The sequence below is a fragment of the Gossypium raimondii genome, chromosome 12 (genome assembly GCF_025698545.1).
Source record: "Gossypium raimondii isolate GPD5lz chromosome 12, ASM2569854v1, whole genome shotgun sequence".
Lineage (NCBI taxonomy): Eukaryota > Viridiplantae > Streptophyta > Magnoliopsida > Malvales > Malvaceae > Gossypium > Gossypium raimondii.
Genome location: NC_068576.1, coordinates 42517355 through 42536590, shown reverse-complemented (window position 1 = coordinate 42536590; position 19236 = coordinate 42517355). Strand labels below are relative to the sequence as shown.

The window sequence follows — 19236 nt, the reverse complement described above, 5'->3', positions numbered from 1 at the left end:
AGAAATATAAAAAATTATAAAATTTTATAAAGTTGTAAGAAAATTATAAAAATATAAAATTCATAAAAATTATAAAATTATCGTACTAAAAGAAGCATTTTATAATTTTTCTATAATTTTATTGATTTTTATTTTTTATCATTTTCTTCACATGTCACACTATGTTGCGACACATGATGCCTTTAACTAGAAAAAAATCGAGGGTCGTTAGTCTTTTTGATGCCTTTTATAATTTTTATGACTTTTATAAATTTTTACAATATTTTATAATTTCTTTTACGATTTTTATAATTTTTTTTCCTAATTTTAATAATATTTTTATATTTTTATTAAAATTTAATTATTTTTACAACTTATATTGATTTTTATTTTTTACAATTTTTTTGCCACATGTCACACCGCGGTTGTGACACGGGGAGGTTTTAACTAAAAAATATTAGGGGCAGTGTAACACCCCAAACCCGGCCTAGAAGTTAGGCCCGCATCTGGAATGTCACATTGAAGAGTTTTTCAAAAATCATGTTTTCATTAAAAACCCTTTTTGAAATTTCAACTTCTTGCCACTTAAAACTTGTACAAAACCTCAGTTTGCGTTTGTTTATTTTCAATCGAGGTTTAATAAAAAGTTATTACCTTCAAAACCTTATTGTTGCGGAAGCTTAATTTAAAAGTAACCGATCTACGAAAATGTGATGTTTAAAGATTAAGTTGTGAAAGCGTAGTGTTTTGAAAACAATTATTATTTTGGAAAACCGTGTTCTACTTCTAGCAGATATAAATCACGATCATATCAAATCCCAAATTAAAGGCCAGAAATTAAAAGAAGCCTTATTACAGCCCGAATCAAAACCAAATTGCTTAAGTAAATGAGCAAAACAGAATAAAACTTGTGCAATTGTGTGGCCCTCTCTCAGTCCCTCGCAGCTCCGAATTGTCTAACGCTAGGGATTACCTGAAAGGTTAAAAACGGGGGGATTTTACGAAAACTCAGTGTGTAATCCCCTTATTAAAGAAACATAACCAGTCTAGGCCTAAGCCCTTTGATAGTAACAGTACAGTGTGGGCCTTAGCCCAAAACAGAAATAATATGGGCCTAAGCCCGATACAGTATCAGTATGGTACAAGTATGAAAACCTATCTCAATCCAGCCATCAGACCACACGTACGAACCCAACATATCATGTGGGGACAAAGTCGACCCACCTAGCCTTCACACCAATATCACAGCATAGCTGCCAGTAGTCAAAATGGCTAAGAGCCGTAAACAGGATAACTATAAGCTATAAACAGAATGGCTACAAGCCATAAGTACAGTAATATGTTTGGCACAAAGCCATCAGTAGCAGTGATATGATCGGCACACAGCCATCAGTAACGGTAATATGATCGGTACAAAGCCATCAGTAACGGTAATATGATCGGCACAAAACCATCAATAACGGTAATATGATTGGCACAAAGCCATCAGTGATGATAATATGATCAGCACAAAGCCATCAGTAGCATCGCAACAAAGTTGCCAGCAGCAGTATCGCAGCAAAGCTGCCAATATAATATATGTGGCCAAGCCACTAGTAACAGTGATTGTGGCAGAGCCACCAGTATAGTACTTCCTCCATAACAGTATCCCAACCCCGTGTAGTATGTCGTGTATGTAGAATGCCATGCTTAGAATCAGTCATTCAAATCACAGACAAATCAATCAAACCAAACACAAACAAACTAGTCATTTAACCGTAGACAGTTCAATCCTTTGACCTCGAAGGTATTACGGTCATTTTACCTTACAGGGGCATTACGGTCATTTTACCTTACAAGGGCATTACGATCATTTTACCCTACAGGGGCATTACGATCATTTTACCCTACAGGGGCATTATAGTCATTTTACCCTTTAGGGGCATTACGGTCATTTTACCCTACAGGGGCATTATGGTCATTTTACCTTACAAGGGCATTAGGTCATTTTACCCTACAGGGACATTACGATTATTTTACCCTACAGAGGCATTACGGTCATTTTACCTTACAGAGGCATTATGGACATTTTACCTTACAGGGGCATTACGGTCATTTTACCCTACAATGGCATTACGGTCATTTTACCCTACAAGGGTATTACGATCATTTTACCCTATAGAGGTATTATAATTAATTTACCCTACAGGGGCATTACGGTTATTTTACCCTATCGGGGTATTACGGTTATTTTATTCTATGGGAGTATTACGGTTATTTTACCCTTTGGGGGTATTACGGTCATTTTACCCTATAGGGGTATTACGGTTATTTTACCCTACAAAGGACATTATGGTCATTTAACAACCTTTCTGAAGGTCTACAGTTGCCTTGAGCGACACAAATAACCTAAATGGTCAACGATGGAAATGGGCCCAAGGCTCATATTCGGCCTAAGTGGGCACACATGCTGGTGTGGCCCATTTAGCCCAAATTTAATCACGACTATGCGAACGTTATAGCCCAGTCCAGTATTTTCCATTTAACGTGGATTATATCCATGTGGGGCCCACGAGCCTATTAGGCCCACACGACCCATTTTAGCCCAACAAGGCCCATAACAGCCCAAGAGCACGAGAACGTTCATGGTGGCCTCAGTAGTCTAACGTCCGTATTCGTGGGATCGATTCACTACACGAGCGCTCGCATGCCCATGTGGCCTCAATCGTCGTATTTCTGGCTTTTCGGCTTTACGACAGTAATGTTTTACGGTGTACAAATACACACACACTTTCGATTTTTCAGCCGATAATCGAATACCACATACAATACACACCTAAATACGAACTCTTGCGAACAACCCACGAGCACCATTAAACAAGATATTTATCAATCGCTTGACAATAGGATCTCAACCTTTCTTGATAGTTATCTACATATAAAGCGAATTTAGTAATCAAGATTGCTTATACATATCGGTTAAATCTATGGTTATCAGCCTAAAGAAAACGCAAACCCCAAACAAGGGAAAAACGTATTCGGCCAATACCAACCCACGACAACATATTCCAGTTCAGATCATTCACTGCGAGTAGTATTACCTTCGGTCAAGAACAAAAGAGAAGGGTCCAATCGTTTCTACAATTATAGAGAACTCCTCCGCTCCTCACGAATTCCTTAAACCTGAAAGAACACCATAACAAAGGTAACAAAAAGAAGATAAGAATCAACATCTAAGGAAATAGAAGAGAAAAGCCGAAAGAGTAGAGATGTAGGGACCTACCAATCGATATTCTGCCAACGGAAACCATTTGAGTGACAGGGAAAAGAAGTTAGAATCAAGAGGCAAATGAGATGGTCATCCACCACGGCTTGAGAGAGAGGGAGAATAGAAGAGAGTTGACAATCAAGGACAAGGGAGAGGGTTGATGGCACAAACAATATTCGGCTAACAAGGGAGGAAATGTTCGGCTACCCAAAATCAAAAATAAGTAAAGGCAAAGTACCAATGAGGGAGAGAAAGGAAGTTGATCCAGCAAAGAACGATTTTGAAGAACAAAAACCCAATTACCCGAATGGACACTAATGGTACTTGGCTACCAAAACACACAATACACAAGAGGGAGAACAACAGCACAACAAGAGGTAAACGTTTTTGAAATGGAGAGCCAAAAATGCACATCCTCTTTCGGCACAAGAATAAAAGTCATATGACCGAATTTGCACCATGGGAAACCTACTTTCAGCCAACTACTACTACACCCCTAATTCCACTCCCTAAATCTCTCAACACCCCTAATTTAAAACACTTTCAAACTCCTCCAAATCCTATCCCATGAATCACTCCCCCAAGACCAATTCCACAACCACCTGAGCAGAATCCCACTACAACACAACCACTATGCGTCATAACTGTAAAATTTTTACCGACTATAACGCCACCTGACTACTAGACCACCCACTCTCTTTGTGTCACATTTTACCACATTTTATTCTTAAATCCTACTTACTTACTCCCAGGGTTTTATTCACCTAAAACCAAAATTTTTGCTACAACCTAAGTTTGAACCCAAGACTTCTCCAATACTTCTCAGGACCCTTAACCACTAAAGCAGACATACTTTTGTGTTATTCACTTACACAGCTAAAATATCTAAGAGCAGTCTCCTATTCGCTTCCAAGATCAAGGCCCAATACTTCTAGGCCCAAAATTCGGGGAGTTACAGGCAGTTAACTTTAATGGTCAACTGTTAAAGTTAATGATCAGAGAGTATTTTTAATGCATTTTACAGTTCAAGTACTAAATTGAGTGCCAAAAAAACTCAATGGCTTAATTGTTTTATTTTTTAAAGTTTGCGGGCTTTTTAATGCATTTTGAAAGTTCAAGTACCCAATTGAGTGCAAAAAAAAGTAGGGGCTTAATTGCTTTTTTTTTAAATAGTTTGAGAGCTTTTTTGATGCATTTTGAAAGTTCAAATACCCAATTGAGTGCAAACAAAAAAAATGGGCTTAATTATATTTTTTGAAAAATTTTGAGAACTTTTTACACCCTTAAGCCAAAATTATTGTATAAATTAGAATAAGAAATTATGCAAAACGTGATATAGTGCTAAAAATAACAAAAAACATGACTTACAAATATGGACTTATCAAAATTTATATAAAACAAAGTATAAATATATACATAAATTTATAATCCTATAAATATAGGATTATAATGTATAAAAAATTATTATACAAATTTCATGATATTTTAAACACACTAAACACTAATATACCATAAAATAACATAAATATATATAACTTGTAAAGGATACATAAAACAAATTATTGACGGATAAAAATAGTATAAAATACTTATTACATAAATACATAATTTTTTATCTTGTAACAAAATATCTAAATAATTTCCATAATCATGTTCAAAGTCATTGCTTATAATTTTATATTTAATTACCCTTCTAATTAAACACTACCTTCAATCCTATGCAATTTGAGATTGGTTTTATATTAGGAGTAAGTGATAGTGAGGTGTGCCAAGAGATGTGGTACATTGAATTGTATACCATATGGTAAATTTATAAGCAAATTTTAAAAGAATAAAAGATTGAACATTGTTAATTCAGTTTAGATTTAATCTATATTTGCGAGGATTTGTCCAGAGAAGAATTCCACAACTAATGGTACAAATAATGATTTAAGCTCAGTCTATCTTAACCCTTAAATAATTCTATCATCACCCAGATACACTTAGTATGAACTCATCATCATTCACCTTTCCTACTTTAGGTAAAAATAAATCACTAAAATATGGAATTTACATAAATCACTCACCTTTTCGCTTGGTTGGCCATCAATTGGGTGTGATACCTAGCCCACGTTGCACACTTCATGTGTCTACGGGAGTGTGAGGTCTCGGCACCTCATGTGCTGTGTGGGATGAGGTATCCGCTGGGGCACGAGGCCCTGGGTGCTGTGCACTCCCCAGGCACCTGGCCTGCACGATGAGCTGCGTGCCCTGCGACACTTCGTGCAGTGATGCCTATGCTTCAGCTTGTCGACTGCTAGCCACGATGGTCCTCCATCCATTATTCATTCATTCTCCGTTCAATCTGGGTTATAGGTCCACCATGCATTCTTGGGTTCTGCCAAAATGCTTTTGGGTCGAATAAAACCTAGTCTATTTCTAGCTTACAAAATTTTCTAATTTTACAAGAAAAAACTAAAAAAACTTACATAGAGATGAGAGTCCATGATCTAATTAAAAACAAAAAATACAATCGATTTAATTCTAGGAACCACAATTTTTGACAAATTACATAATGATAAATATTATATAACATTCAAACATTCAATCACATATATAATCCAAAAACATGCATAAGAATAAAATGTCACTTTTGATCAATTTAATCAATCAAATAGAGTAGAAAAATGTAACAATCATTTTACATCATATATATAACACAAGGTTGCTCCAATAGCAATTGTTGAAAATTTTGCACAACGAAATTTTAATTTTCTTTTCACAAAATTGAATTGTGTTATGTTATATATAGCAATAAACTTTATCAAATTATGTTGGGGATCTACTGTATATGTAACAAGAAAAAAAAAGTAAAAGTAGAGGAGATCAAACACACAAATATTTACGTGGAAAAAAATTCTCCAAAGAAAAGGACAAAAACCCACGGGCAAATGAGACTTCACTAAATGAGCAAAAACTGAAAGAGTACAAGATGAAGATAATCGCAACACATAACCCTAAATCTTGAAAGAACAAAACAGTCTGGCTAAAACTTGAAATTCCCTAAAACTCACAAAGCTCTCTCAATCTCAAATATGGTAAGATTATTATTCTAGGTTAAACAGCCCCTTTTATAGGCTAATTTCATAGATTAAATATGACTAAAATAACCTAAATTGATCAGAGTTTAATTGGAAAACAATAGCAGAGTTTAACTAGGAGAAGAAAACCCAGTTGAATTGGGGAACACATCACCACGTCGCAACGTCGCATGCACCTCGTTTGGATGTCGTTCTTCTTGTTGTCGGGACGTGACCAATCTTCTCGTCGGGATGTCGTGGTCTTCTCGTCACGACGTTAGCTCTTCCTCATCGAGACGTTAGCTTGTAAATTCGAGGCACACTCCACAAGTTAGTACATTGTTTTTCAAGCTTAGCAAGATCTGGTTAATTCCTGGCTTTCAACCAAAATGGTCTTATTTGCTATTCTCGAACCCTTGGTTGCTTAGAAAGTGGGCTCTAGTTCTTGAGTCGAACATAGAATGAAAACTTTAAATTTTTAGTGGGAAAAATTAATTCTCTTTATGGGTAAAGAAACCAAAGTCAAAACTTGAGTTCTCGCAAAAAAAATATAATTTATTTTTGGGAAATAAATCTCACTAATTTTCGATAGAGTAATTACGCCCTGTGATGTTGTATATTGGACTTAGCCCATAGTCCTTATATATAGGGAAATATCACAAGAGTTTTACCAGAACAATAAGAATATAAAATAACATTTTAACAGAAACTATAGAATCCCTTAGGATTCTACCAGGTGGGCGGCACATACTAGGTTACTAGACTTAGTATGTCTCCCGCCCCTTATGTTGTAGGCGTATTGGACCTAGTTCATGTGTTGAGTACAATTATATGTATTATCTAATCTTTATTTAATTTAAAACAAGCTCATAAATTCTCCAACCCAATAATCAATTTTCTATTCCTAAAATATCATTTGTTTCATTAATTTAAATAAATTTAAATAATTCTTTAAATTAAAATATCTCTTCAACCCAATTCTAATTTAATTAAAATTATGACGACTTTATCATACTAGAATTTATGAGCAAATAAATTTAATTGTCTCTTTCAGTAAAATTGCAATGACTAATTAACCTAATTCTCATTTTGGACTCAATTATTTAATTACAATCAATTAAATATTAATTCAAAAATATTAATTCAAAGAAATTAAATTAATTTCCAAGTCATCTTTTGTTTCTCGTGAGAAAATGCATTTACTGTAGGTAGAAATATATGCAATCTATTTCTCTTTTCATTGTTTCCATTCACTCAACATATCAGTTCTAATTGCAATTCAAACAAGGTTGTGTTAACTAGCAGAGGAGCCGATTAGATATATATGATTAGGGATAAAATAATTTCTAATTAAGTTCTGGATCTTCATCTATTAATTACAACATTATTTAGTGATGAAGTCAATCTATTAAAAGTACCGGAACTAAACTCTCTCTTATTATATATAATTATGAAAGCAACTTATAATTTTGTTTGTCCAATGACCTTGTCACTAGTGTACTGCACTCATAGGATATCCTTAATCTCTTTAGATTAAAATTCATTCACCTAATATGATGATCCTATTTTATTTCATGGTTGCAACTTCCAATATGAAAAATGTCATTACTAACAAATAATAATGAAAATCATTTGTCTCAAACAAATGACTCGTAGTCACGATTCTTTTCCATAAACAACACAATTCTATTGAGAGAATCTTATTTACCCTTTATCGAGCTAGGAATTTCACTGTTGTAAATGAAGCCATACCATACATAAGTGAATAAATTCAAGTAGGTCAAAACGTGAACGTCGCAAGTGAATAAATTCATAAACAGATCCAGGATAACTTTAGCTTGGGTCTTTCCAGATGTATTGTTAGTCTAGAAAATTACACCTATGTCTCTAACTTTATGGAATTCATCTGTTCTAATACTCAAGACAATGTATCTCTCCACTTGAACTCAGACATGATAGACAACATAGTAGTCTCTTGAATCATTTTGCTCAATTTTGATTCTTTAGACTACGGACAATTTAAATTACCTACTAGTGTCACGGGCCGCAGTTCAAAGCCCGTGACCAGCGCACCAAATGCATCCAATGGAGGTCTGTTTCTCAGATGGGGATCATTTGGCCCACAAGAACTGGTCCGATTCAAATAGATATTGGATAAGCCTGTCAGATTGAAGCCTGGTTGGCCCGATAGCGAAGAGATGGCAACTTAGGCTAATATGGTAACTAATCTTAGAAGATAGAGGAAATCATATCTTGTAAAGATTAGATTAGATTTGATAAGGCTTATCTTGTAAATCCCTAAAATTAAGGGATATGGTTAAATCTCATCCGTCGATGTAATTGTATCTTGATCGTCGGTTTTGGGGGAGCTCAACTATAAATAGAGAGCCTCCCCCTCATTTGTACTCACTCCTGAATTGTTTCATTATTCTTTGTGAATAAGAATTGAGAGCATTTACTCAAACATTTTGCGAGTGCTCTTTTTGTTGTTCTTTGGCTTAGCTTCTTTTGGCACAATCGCTTTCGCTATACAAGTTGGTGCCTTGGAGGAATTCTAAGGAATCCTCACTTTTGGGTGTAAAGGCTGACTTAGGCGAGTTTGGAGTAAACGGATTGCCTAAGGCCGCACGGTTTGTGAGACGAAAGGTCTAGCCCCGTGACAAGCGGTATCAGAGCAAGGTTTGAACCAAGTAATATCGGAGTTGTTAGTTCAAAAGCACTGTTGGGATGTCAAAAGAAGAGTTCGAACAAAGGTGGGCGAGGAAGTCTTTGAGGGAGACATTATCGGCAGTAAAGGAACGTGTGGGAAAACTCGAGGGATCCATGGATGATGTAAATGAGGCACTCGATGGGGTCGAGGATCGCATAGCAAACTGGAAGGAGCAGTCCAGAGACTATGTAAAGATGTCTCTTGGTTCCACCATGGATAAGGTAAACGAGTTGTTTAATTCACACAGGGATAAGCTGTCGGACAGGAATGATGCTCTCGAGGCCATGATGATGGCTTTGAAGGAGGAAACAATGGTCACGACGAGGGCTTTGAGCACAAGAATAGAAGAGCTCGAGGGAGAGCTGACCTTGTGTCAAGCAGCCGTGGGGAAAGGAGTGGCAAATGCATCACTCAGTAACGAAGATGTCCCAAAGCCGAAAGAGTTTGTGGGGACAAGGTCTGTATGTGATGTGGACAATTTCTTGTGGAGGATGGAAAACTACTTTCGTGCCAAAGGCATCATGGAGGATGCGGTTAAGGTAAACACTGCTTCAATGTTTCTTACTGACATTGCGCTTTTATGGTGGCGAGGTAGGACCACAGATAAAAGGCATGGTGAGATTGAGACGTGGCAAGAGTTTCAATGTGAATTGAAGGGACAATTTTACCCAGAGTTTGCCGAGGAAGAAGCTTGGGCAAAGTTGTAAAGGATAATGCAACGGGGCACATTGGGGGAGTATGTTCGAGAGTTCAAGGAACTCATACTCCAAATTTCAGATGTGACTGATGAAGAAGCATTGCTTGCTTTTCAAAAGGGATTGAAGCCGTGGGTCAGACAGGAGGTGGAACAAAAATGTGTCCAAAAGCTGTCGGAAGCCATGACGGTAGTTGAGTCCGTGGTCAAGCTTGGTCTAGGGAAAGACAAGCTTGGGTCTTCCAAGTCCGATGGAAGGGGCGTATGTGAAATGGATCACAAGAAAAATAGTGTTAATGGCAATGGCAACGGCGACAATGGTGGTAATGGGAAACCACGAGTTGGGAAGAAGAAACCCAAGAGGAAAAGGGACAAGCTGAAATGCTTTCTTTGCGACGGTCCACACATGTTAAAGAAATGTCCGAGGAAATCCGCGCTTAAGGAGAAGCCGGTGGGTAAGGCCTTGGTACTTGGTTCGAGTGCAAGGGGTGTCAAAGCCAAGGAGGCCGAAAGCGAGAAGAAGCCAGTGGAGTGCTTCTTGTGTCATGGTCCGTATAGGTTGCGGAAGTGTCCGAGAAAGTCTGTCATCGAGGGGAACGATGGAGCAGACAAGGAGCCCAAGAAGCTTGGTTCGAGCAAGGGAAAAGCAGAAGCCAAGAGGGCAAAGAGGAGCAAAAAGAAGCGAGTAAAGTGCTTCTTGTGCCGTGGTTCGCATGAGTTGCGGAATTGTCCAAAGCAAGCTGGAGTCAAAAGAAAGGCAACGTCTGAGCTTGGTGAGTCGTCAGAGGGGCTTCCACCCAAGGAAGCGGTGAGTTTGTCATCGAACTTAGTGGAAAAGGTTGCGATTAAAACAGTGAACCTGGGACCAATGAGGCTCAAGTTGAGTGAAGCGTCAGAGTTGGCCGAGTCACCGACAAGGCTTCCACCTATGGGAGAGGTGGGTGGTGCATCAGACTTCAAGAAAAAGGAAGCGATGCATGTGGGACAGTTGACCAGAGTAAATGCAGCGAGTAGGACGGCTCGAGTTAAGAAGTGACGTAAGCCGAGGCAAGAGTCCCGAAGGAAAGGAAAGGCTAAGGCGTCGAGACGAACCGAGGCGAATCAAGTCAGTGCCATTTAGAAGTCGCAACGAGGACGTTGCGAGAATGGGTGGGGGAGAATGTCACGAGCCGCAGTTCAAAGCCCGTGACCAGCGCACCAAATGCATCCAATGGAGGTCTGTTGCTCAGATGGGGATCATTTGGCCCACAAGAACTGGCCCGATTCAAAGAGATATTGGACAAGCCTGTTAGATTGAAGCCTGGTTGGCCCGATAGCGAAGAGATGGCAACTTAGGCTAATATGGTAACTAATCTTAGAAGATAGAGGGAATCATATCTTGTAAAGATTAGATTAGATTTGATAAGGCTTATCTTGTAAATCCCTAAAATTAAGGGATATGGTTAAATCTCATCCGTCGATGTAATTGTATCTTGACCGTCGGTTTTGGAGGAGCTCAACTATAAATAGAGAGCCTCCCCCTCATTTGTACTCACTCCTAAATTGTTTCATTATTCTTTGTGAATAAGAATTGAGAGCATTTACTCAAACACTTTGCGAGCGCTCTTTCTGTTGTTCTTTGGCTTAGCTTCTTTTGGCACAATCGCTTCCACTATACAAGTTGGTGCCTTCGAGGAATTCTAAGGAATCCTCACTTTTGGGCGTAAAGGCTGACTTAGGCGAGTTTGGAGCAAACGGATCGCCTAAGGCCGCACGGTTTGCGAGACGAAAGGTCTAGCCCTGTGACACTAGTATAATGTGCCTTTTGCCCGACCACATGATGCTAATTAATATTAGTTAAACCTTAAGTATTTGGTGAACCGATATTTACTTATCATTTTTCTTTTCACACAAAAACCATTAATGACACATATATAAAAAAAATTCAATCCGTTCAAACTATTGCAAACATTAATCGACGAAATCGTTACATTAAGGATACCAGATCCCAACAGATCTTTCATGAAGCAATTCGTGAATGCATGTGATTAAAGACTTTGATTTAACACAGGAGAAATAACACGTGGATTGTCTATGAAAAATGGCAAACCTACAATATTGCATGAAGATAAAGCAATATGCATTTCACAGATTGAATGTGGCTATAAAAAAATGATAAGACTAAACATATTTTTCCAAAGGTTCAGTACACATGAATTTTTGAAGAAATGTGATATATATATTTGCAAAATTCGCTATTGTATTCCAACAGATTTATTGACAAAAAAACAATGCCAACTTTAATTTTTAAGAAGCATATGGATAACATTGGAATGTGTGGTATCAAATACATTGTATAATTGGATACATTTTAGGGAAGCTTCCATAAATACTGTATTCTTTTTTATATTTTTGTTCTTAACTAGTAATTGTTTTAGTAAAATTTTAATAAAATATATTCATATAGAATAATCCTCCAATCAGAAATATTATAGTAGATGCACCATACTTAAAAGGCTATTATGATATAAATGATTCATCTCAAATTCATATATATGATGGTACATTCATGTATTTATGATATGATATGGATGACTTAGATACTTACATATGAGATTCATATATTCATATGGTACATGATATTATGATATGAATCACTCATCTTCCTATTTATGAAATAAAGAAAAATAATAAGAAATTATAGTTTGTAAAGGACTAGAATTACCAAAAATACCATCTTTATTTTTCTCTTTTATTTACAATAAATTTCATTTTATATAGTAGCACTATGGGTAAGGAGTTAGATTCGCTTTCAGAAAGGTTATTAATGTTTTCAACTACTAGTTTTTTAGGGTAGGTTTTACAAAGAAATAGACCTGAATTGATTTGCAACCTGAAAATGAATAGGATCCAGAATACTAGGCACCAAGAAAATAAAATCCACGAATAGTCAATATAAAAAGAAAACGGGAAAAAAAAAGTAGACAAGTTGGTGGTTAAAGCATACAAATTTTGACTATATAAACCGAAAATATGAATTTTGAGACAAATTAATGACTGAACAACCGCCAAGATCAACCTTGTGATCTGCTTAATTGATAACTTTTCATAATGGGGCGGGCAGGCATGCCAAAGAAAGAAGTAATTCATCGAGAACAGCTAGATTTCATTCTGTAGTTCTGAATCAATGAACCAAATAATATGAAACCAAAGGCGTTCTTAAGGAGAAAAACTAAAACGCGTATAAGTCTAGAGAGATTTATGATGGATGCTGAATTTGTGAAGCAAATTTTCAAACCTACGAAAACGATAACCTTGTAGAAGCTTCAAATTTAAGTGAAATTGGGTGATACGTCAGTAGAAAACTTTTTTAGAGGGCCCCCTTGTCCCCAAAGCTGGCGGCAAATATGAGAAAACCGGTGCAACTCAAGTAAACGTATGGATGATCTTAAAACTTTGAAGTTAATAACTTTCTTCTTGCAATCCAAACAAAAGTCTTGGTTCTACTCGATCACTAGTTGAGCTATTGAGATCATTTTCATTTCCCTTTTTACTGAACCTAGTGGTTTTTGGCTTGGTTTTATGGGGAAAACAACAGTACCCTTGATGTCAAAATAATTGAGATTCACTATTGAACTTTGCTTTCCAACTCCTTCACATATATCTCTAGGAAAGCATCAGGATATAAAATTGTAGGCAAAGATGTAAAGCTGGTATTGAAGAAGTGAGGGGCCAAGGCCAATGCCATGAAATGTCATTATAGCAACACGCCATGTTCCAATTATGTGGTTAAGAAGAAGCATAAAAATAAAAAAGCCTGGTTATGGAGTTTTGCATGCATGGGAGATAAACAAGATTCAAGGACCCACTTGCTAAACTCGAGCAAGGTGGGTTTGGGGTTTGGACCCCATTCATCCTCCGATAGTGAATTTGTAACTGACCGCTGCCTCTGCTTCATTTTTCGAGACAAAGCATAATCCTCTCTCTTACGGCGTTTCAGAGAGATAAGAGGATTATCAATTTTAGGCACAAAGGACGCGTGATTGCCATAAATTTCTAATGATAGGATTACAAATCACAAGGACTTACTGTAGTTTCCATGATTGGGTGAACATCGCCACGTACATTGTGGGGACTCCTTCATCCCGATTCCTCTCATGGTGGGCAATGCCAGCCACGCCCATTTCCTCCTTCCACTTTTTTTACGGTTCTTGGTAGAATTTAATTTGAGATATTTTTTTTGTTACCATCTCTATTGATTTCATTTTCTTTATTTGTTATTTAATATCAAAATAACTTTTGACAAATTACAACTTCTTTTTATTGGATCAAGTAAAAGATCTTTAAACCTAATCCAAAGCCTCCCTGTAGCCCAAACTTTAATGAATAATTTTAAAAAGAAAATAAAATATATATATGTCCCTAAAATTTTAATTTCACTTTCATTTTGTAAAATTTGTAATTTAATAACAGTCATATTAACAATACGAATCAAAATAATATAATATTTCCATCATTTCCTTTTACCTTAAGATAGATACAAGAATATCAATAAGGTTAATATAAGTTTTAGTCTCTAAATTATCTTAGTATTTTCTTTTATTTTTTATCAACTTTGTATGTAAAGTTGACAATTAAATCCATTTTCTTAAAATATGACACTTTGAACTTTTATAATAATCAAATTCATGTAAATCTAATTACTAAATTCGGATGCTATAAGTTATATTACCCCACTATACCGACTACAAGCATACTAAAGGATATATACGTTGCACACACGAAACTCGTTTTCCATTTGAATATAGGGGTATAAACTGTGAGGGATTTATTGTAGTACAGTACCTAGAGATAGGCAAGTAGTGGAGCAGGGGTCTTTTCCTTATCCTCAAAATCTTAATTTAATTCTCATAAATTATTGATATGACATCATTTTATGATTATATATTGCACACATAATTAATTATATTTGTCCAATATAAAATAAACTGATATTTTATTTTTTAAATGTGTATGATTGAATCAAAATTAAAGTTCATATATGAGTTTGAGATTTATCCATTTGATTTACTCTTAACTCAATTCAATCAAATATTAATTTATTGATTTCAAATCCAATTCATTTGATTAATAATTTTTAATGAGAGGAGTGAAAAGTTTAGATAAGGAATTAAAAATGAAGTAAGAATGATAGAATTAACAATTTAATTTGTAGAATCCGATTTTAATGATAGAAGAAAAAATGGAATTGCTAATACTTATTCCTATTCCTTTGGTTGGTTAATTCCTAATGTGCGTGTCCAGCAGTAAACCATTCTTTTTAATGTAATTATGAGTTTAGAGTTTTTAAGTTTGGCTTTTTGCCAGCCCACCTGAATTAGGTCAAATCTTATATTTTCTTTATTCCATAATATAGTGGGAGGGAAAACCAAGGCTGTGAGAGATAAACAATACCTATACATACATTTTCATAATTATATCATGTCCGCTTTTTCTTTTTTTTCCTTAGTGAGTAAGAGAAAAAAGTTGACATAAAATCATTGAGTGGTAACTTTAAATTGAAATTTTGTGGTTCCAACATATGGACAATAAAGCAAAGGGAGGCATTGAAATTTCAAAGGGGAAGTAAGAAAAAGTCCAAATGAGTTAACCTTCGCCAATCAAGGAGGCCCCATAATTGAGTTTACATGGAGCCTAAGGGCAAGGGCAAGGGCAAGGGCAAGGGCTCAAATCATCATCCACAAGAGGTGCCCACCTGCTTGACTCCTCAGAAAGCAGAGAACAATAAACCTGCAGAAATAAAAAACTTGCAAATCATGATTGCGAGCAAAGATGATAACAAGAAGCAACTAGCTCCCAAGAGAAGCTCAAACAAAGACAGGCACAAGAAAGTAGATGGCAGAGGTAGAAGAATAAGGATGCCTGCTCTGTGCGCCGCCAGGATTTTCCAATTGACCCGAGAATTGGGTCACAAATCCGATGGCGAGACAATTCAGTGGTTGTTGCAGCAATCGGAACCATCTATCATTGCTGCAACTGGAACTGGGACGATTCCCGCTTCAGCTCTGGCGGCTGCTGGAGCCTCTGTTTGTGCGCAGGGGAACTCTGTTTCTGCTGGTTTGCATACCAAAATGGGACTGGGGGCATGTACTGGGTCCAAAGATAGGAATAATTGGGCAATGTTGGGTGGTAATTTAGGAAGATCCCAAATCCCAAGTGGGGCATGGTCTTCTAGTAATGGAATTGGATCAGGGCTTGTTCAAGTTTCAGAGCAATCCACATCAGCTTCAAATTTTGGGAATGAAAACTCCAATCATATCCACCACAACTATGGGTTCCAGGGGCTTGAATTTCCAAATATGAATATGGGTTTTGTGAGTTTTTCGTCGCTGCTCAACGGTAGTAACCTCCAGGTTCCAGGTTTGGAGCTTGGGCTTTCACAGGATCCGCATTTTGGAGTGTCTAATTCCCAAGCTTTTAGCCACTTTTACCAGCAGATTGGGCAGCAGCGAGGTGGTGTACGTCCCTTGAATCAGCAGCAGATTGTTGCTGATAAGGATAACTCCCAGGGATCCAAGCAGTAGCTAGTCTTTCTAAACAACAACAAGATGATGACGACGACTGGTCAACCCGATTATATATTGCGTCCCATGACCAGAAACTAAAGGTAAAATGATTTCTGAACAATTCAATTTGCTGGGGTAGGTTTTCATTCTACTGAGTCAATTTCGTATTTGGCATGGCAAATTCTTCTTCACCTTCATCTTCTAAAACATCAACATAATTCCATCTGCGTGCCTTGTCATTTTGCAGATGAGTTGTGAAGAGAATAACAATGGCCAGGAAATTGGATTTACTTCTGCTGCTTGTTAAACATTGATGGATTTAGTTTGGTGTTTGTTAAACTGAACTTTGAGGTGTGTTTATTATTGTTTAGTACAATTTTGTCGGGCAAATATCACTTGTTTGCTTTATATTTCATGTCTAAGCGAAGTAGATTGGTATTTTAAAGCAATAGAGATGAGGGGGATTTCCATTGTTTTCAACTTTAAAGTAGCGATTTGGAATTATTGCAGAAACTATGACTCTTTCGTATGTGTGTGATACTCAAAATTTTTTTCCTGACGCATCCGATGAAGTTTGCCGGAGCTAGGGTTTATTATTATCATTATTGTTTTCAATGGATCAATAAATTATCATAATTTTTTTTCTGAAAAATAATTTTAAATTTTAGTACAAAAGAATTTTCACTCAAATTTGATATCAAAGAGATGTTAATTATGGCCTCTTATGTTGTTGGCATTATTTGATATTGGGTACTCAAAATTGAGTAAAATTGAATTTGTAAATGAGAGACAAGCTCTCACACTTTTATTTTCTTTATTGAAAAGGTTTAGACCTAAAATTTTACTAAGAGGTATCAAATCTTTTATCACTCAATTCAATAAACATTAATTATTATTAAGATTATTAGTTTCTTTGATATTAAATTTTTTATTGGCTAAAATAGAAGGAAAATAAAATTTTTAAAGTTAAAATTATAAAAATCTAAGTAAATTACAAAATATTTATTCTTTCTTTCTTGATCAATTTATAATTTTAATACTTTAAGTAAAATTTGTTTGTGTTATTATTATTATTTAATTTCTAGTATTTAAAGTATTATAAATTCATATAATTTCTTATTGCATCAAATTTTGTATAGCCTATCATAGTGACTCAATTTATTAGTTTTGTTGTGTATTTATGCCATCTTAACTTGCATAAATTTTCATAGTAGTTTAATTTGGAGAAAAATTGTTGATATAATGTATGTGTTGAAAGTAGTGTAAAATTTAAGACGTTAATAATTTAGAAATTTGTCATGTACATGTCATTTTTCTTGACTTCATATGCTTTACTGCACTCAAACCTTTTACTATGAATCAATTTTACTTTTAGAGTTGTCTATAAATATATGCTAGGTGGCTGCCATTTGTCAGTTTCTCTTTAAGCTTTGTGCTTTCTTGCAAGTCTCTGGTGCTTACTTTTTTTTCTCACGACATTTAATCGTTAATTGAATTTAGATTTTTTTATTTAACATAAAACTTTTTTGTCCAATAAAATTTGCTTTCATTTCTATTTTCTTCTTCTTATGGTTTAGCTTAAGTTGTTGCATCTGAAATTCCAAGCAAATTCCTAATAAATGTTTCTTGTGATATGTTTAATTCCTATTTTGATTGGAAATTTGTTATTATGTCTGAGGAAGTTAGTTCTTCTGCATCCAAGTACTGATACCTTCTCAATCCATTGCTACAACAAATCTGCAAGGTATTGATACTTAAGCCTTTGGTATTGATACCTCTACTATATTTTGGATCAAAGTGTTACAAATTAACACGAAAGCGTTTGACTTTTGTTATTTGACGGCTTTATGATAAAAATAGCTATTACATAAATTTTAAATGTGATAATTGATTGATTAAACATGTGATTGAACGATTGATGTCTCTAAATACCTAAATGTGATATTAGTTATTTAAAATTGTCCTCAATTTTAACAAAAAAATTTTGTAAGTCAATAAAATTTGATCTACGAAAGCTTTTCATTTAAAATTACCTTTCTCCTTTGTCTAATTTATCTCCTTATAATCATATCAACTTGAGGCTGATTATGGTTTTTTTTTTGAATCGTACTACTTACTGTGCCTTAAGAGTTCAAATTTATCTCAGAACTACATTGTTTTAATTTGACATTCCCAACATAGTTTATTGATGTACAATCTCACATTTTGTCAAATATTTGGCAAAAGTGTCTAGATGTTGTTCACTTGATCCGCCGTATAAGCCATAATATTCACATCCATGATCAAATTTGACAACTTTAATATTTTTGCCCACTTCATTTTCAACTTCATCTTTAAAATTTTTGAAAATGCCTAAAGATTATAACTTCTCATGAATTAAATTCAGCTAACTATAGTGAAAGTAATCATCTGTAAAGTTCATAAAAGGAATTCTTACTGGTAGCAATTTTCTTTATATAACAAATAAACTATTGCAAGACACAATCTGTTAGCACTGATTAAAAAGTAAATAACAAATTAAGAAATTAAAAATTTATTGTGTTGTGATAAACCACTGTCTTAGAAACGAATTCATCCTGATCGGTGTAATCATGTAGTGGATGTCGCCCCTCAAGGTTAATACAGTGCTTCGATATTCGTACACCAGAATAAGGAAGATGGAACTCGATTGGTGTTACTCTTCTTAGGGAAATCACAGTAGCATCAATTCTCAGAAAAATTTGGAGGGGTCACAACCGGTCCCGTTTAAAACTCAAAAACTGAGAAAAGAGTTTAGGGAAAACTGGCATAGTGTACAAGAAAATCATAAAGGAAGAGGAGAAAAGAGTTTTCCAGAGAATGTTGTGTAAAAATGAGGGAATCAAAACGGTAAATAGGCAAGGACAAAAGAGTAAAAAATGCAGGAACAATTTTAAAACTGTCCCACTATTTTTCGAAACAGTAAAATGAGAAAAAATAAACTGGCAGTACATGTCAGAGACATGAACCCAACAAGTGTGATA

At 35.5% G+C, this 19236-nt stretch overlaps 1 protein-coding gene across 2 annotated transcripts; it reads left to right on the top strand.

The window, feature by feature from the left end:
- Positions 1-15263: 15263 nt before the first annotated feature.
- LOC105764247 (transcription factor TCP20) lies at positions 15264-16763 on the top strand. Of its 2 annotated transcripts, none has more exons than XM_012582769.2 (2): positions 15264-16369; positions 16482-16763. In XM_012582769.2, the coding sequence occupies exon 1, from the start codon at positions 15356-15358 to the stop codon at positions 16250-16252; it is 897 nt and encodes a 298-aa protein (XP_012438223.1). In that variant the 5' UTR covers positions 15264-15355; the 3' UTR covers positions 16253-16369; positions 16482-16763. The 2 variants fall into 2 exon arrangements, with proteins under 2 accessions (XP_012438223.1, XP_012438222.1); XM_012582768.2 differs by having other exon boundaries at positions 15268-16335.
- The last annotated feature ends 2473 nt before the right edge of the window (positions 16764-19236 follow it).